Source organism: Fukomys damarensis, unplaced genomic scaffold, assembly GCF_012274545.1.
Source record: "Fukomys damarensis isolate Sample0158 unplaced genomic scaffold, DMR_v1.0_HiC HiC_scaffold_27, whole genome shotgun sequence".
NCBI lineage: Eukaryota > Metazoa > Chordata > Mammalia > Rodentia > Bathyergidae > Fukomys > Fukomys damarensis.
This window is the reverse complement of record NW_022900939.1, coordinates 279,091-279,854: the sequence shown is the minus strand read 5'-3', so window position 1 is coordinate 279,854 and position 764 is coordinate 279,091. Positions and strand designations below refer to the sequence as shown.

The 764-nt window shown below is 51.2% G+C and overlaps 1 protein-coding gene across 1 annotated transcript in view; it reads right to left on the bottom strand.

Annotated features, from left to right (window-relative positions):
- The window catches only part of Hnrnpul2 (heterogeneous nuclear ribonucleoprotein U like 2), an 11,837-nt gene extending 11,719 nt beyond the window's left edge, over window positions 1-118 (bottom strand). The window contains exon 1 of the mRNA XM_033756572.1: window positions 18-118. Coding sequence (XP_033612463.1) covers window positions 18-118 — 101 coding nt within the window. The remainder of the gene's footprint in view (window positions 1-17) is intronic.
- Between the last annotated feature and the right edge of the window lie 646 nt (window positions 119-764).

The following is a 764-nucleotide window of genomic DNA, read 5'->3' as shown; positions in this document are numbered from 1 at the left end:
GGGGCTGCGCGGCTCACAGCCCCGGGGTGCGGATCCGTCGAAGGTGGCACCCATCTGTGACCTTTGCCCGCAGGTCCTGGCGTAGCCCGGCCGCTCCACACGTGAGTGTTCGGAGCATGCTGCCGCTCCACACTTTATGGGTCCTTCTCTGGGGCTCATTGCCCTGTTTCTTCTCGAGTCCTTGTCCTGCAGATCTGGGCCCAAAAGCTGCTTTCTGCTGGGTGTGGTGCTGTGTACGAACTAGCCTATGAGCTGAGCTCAAACCTGACTAAAGGGTGACAGATGGAAAATAAAGACACAGAAACATGTTAAAATCTGGGGTCAGGGGGCTCATGTCTCCCTTCGACATGGAGCCCTGAATGACTGGCGCCCTTTGGCTTTATTCCCTCAGACATGGGCACCAGCAATTAAGAGTTCCACAGGACTCACCTGTCTCCGTCCTCCACAGTACTCCAAGAAAACAACTTGAACTTGGTTGTTTTGACTTCTCCCTACAAGGAGGCCAAGCGGGCCTCATTCTTCCCATCTAGGCTTCCATAGTGGTGTACACCTATAATCTAGCTATTTGGGAGGCTGAGGCAGGAGGGTTGCAAGTTCAAACCCAGTCTGGGCAACCTAGTGATTTAATGAAACCCTGTCTCAAAATGAAGTACAAAGCTGGGTGTGGTAGCACACACCTATAATCCCAGCCTAGAGGATGGCTGTGAATTCTAGGCCATTCTCAAATAGGTAGGCTCTCAAAAAAAAAAAAAAAAAAAAAAAAA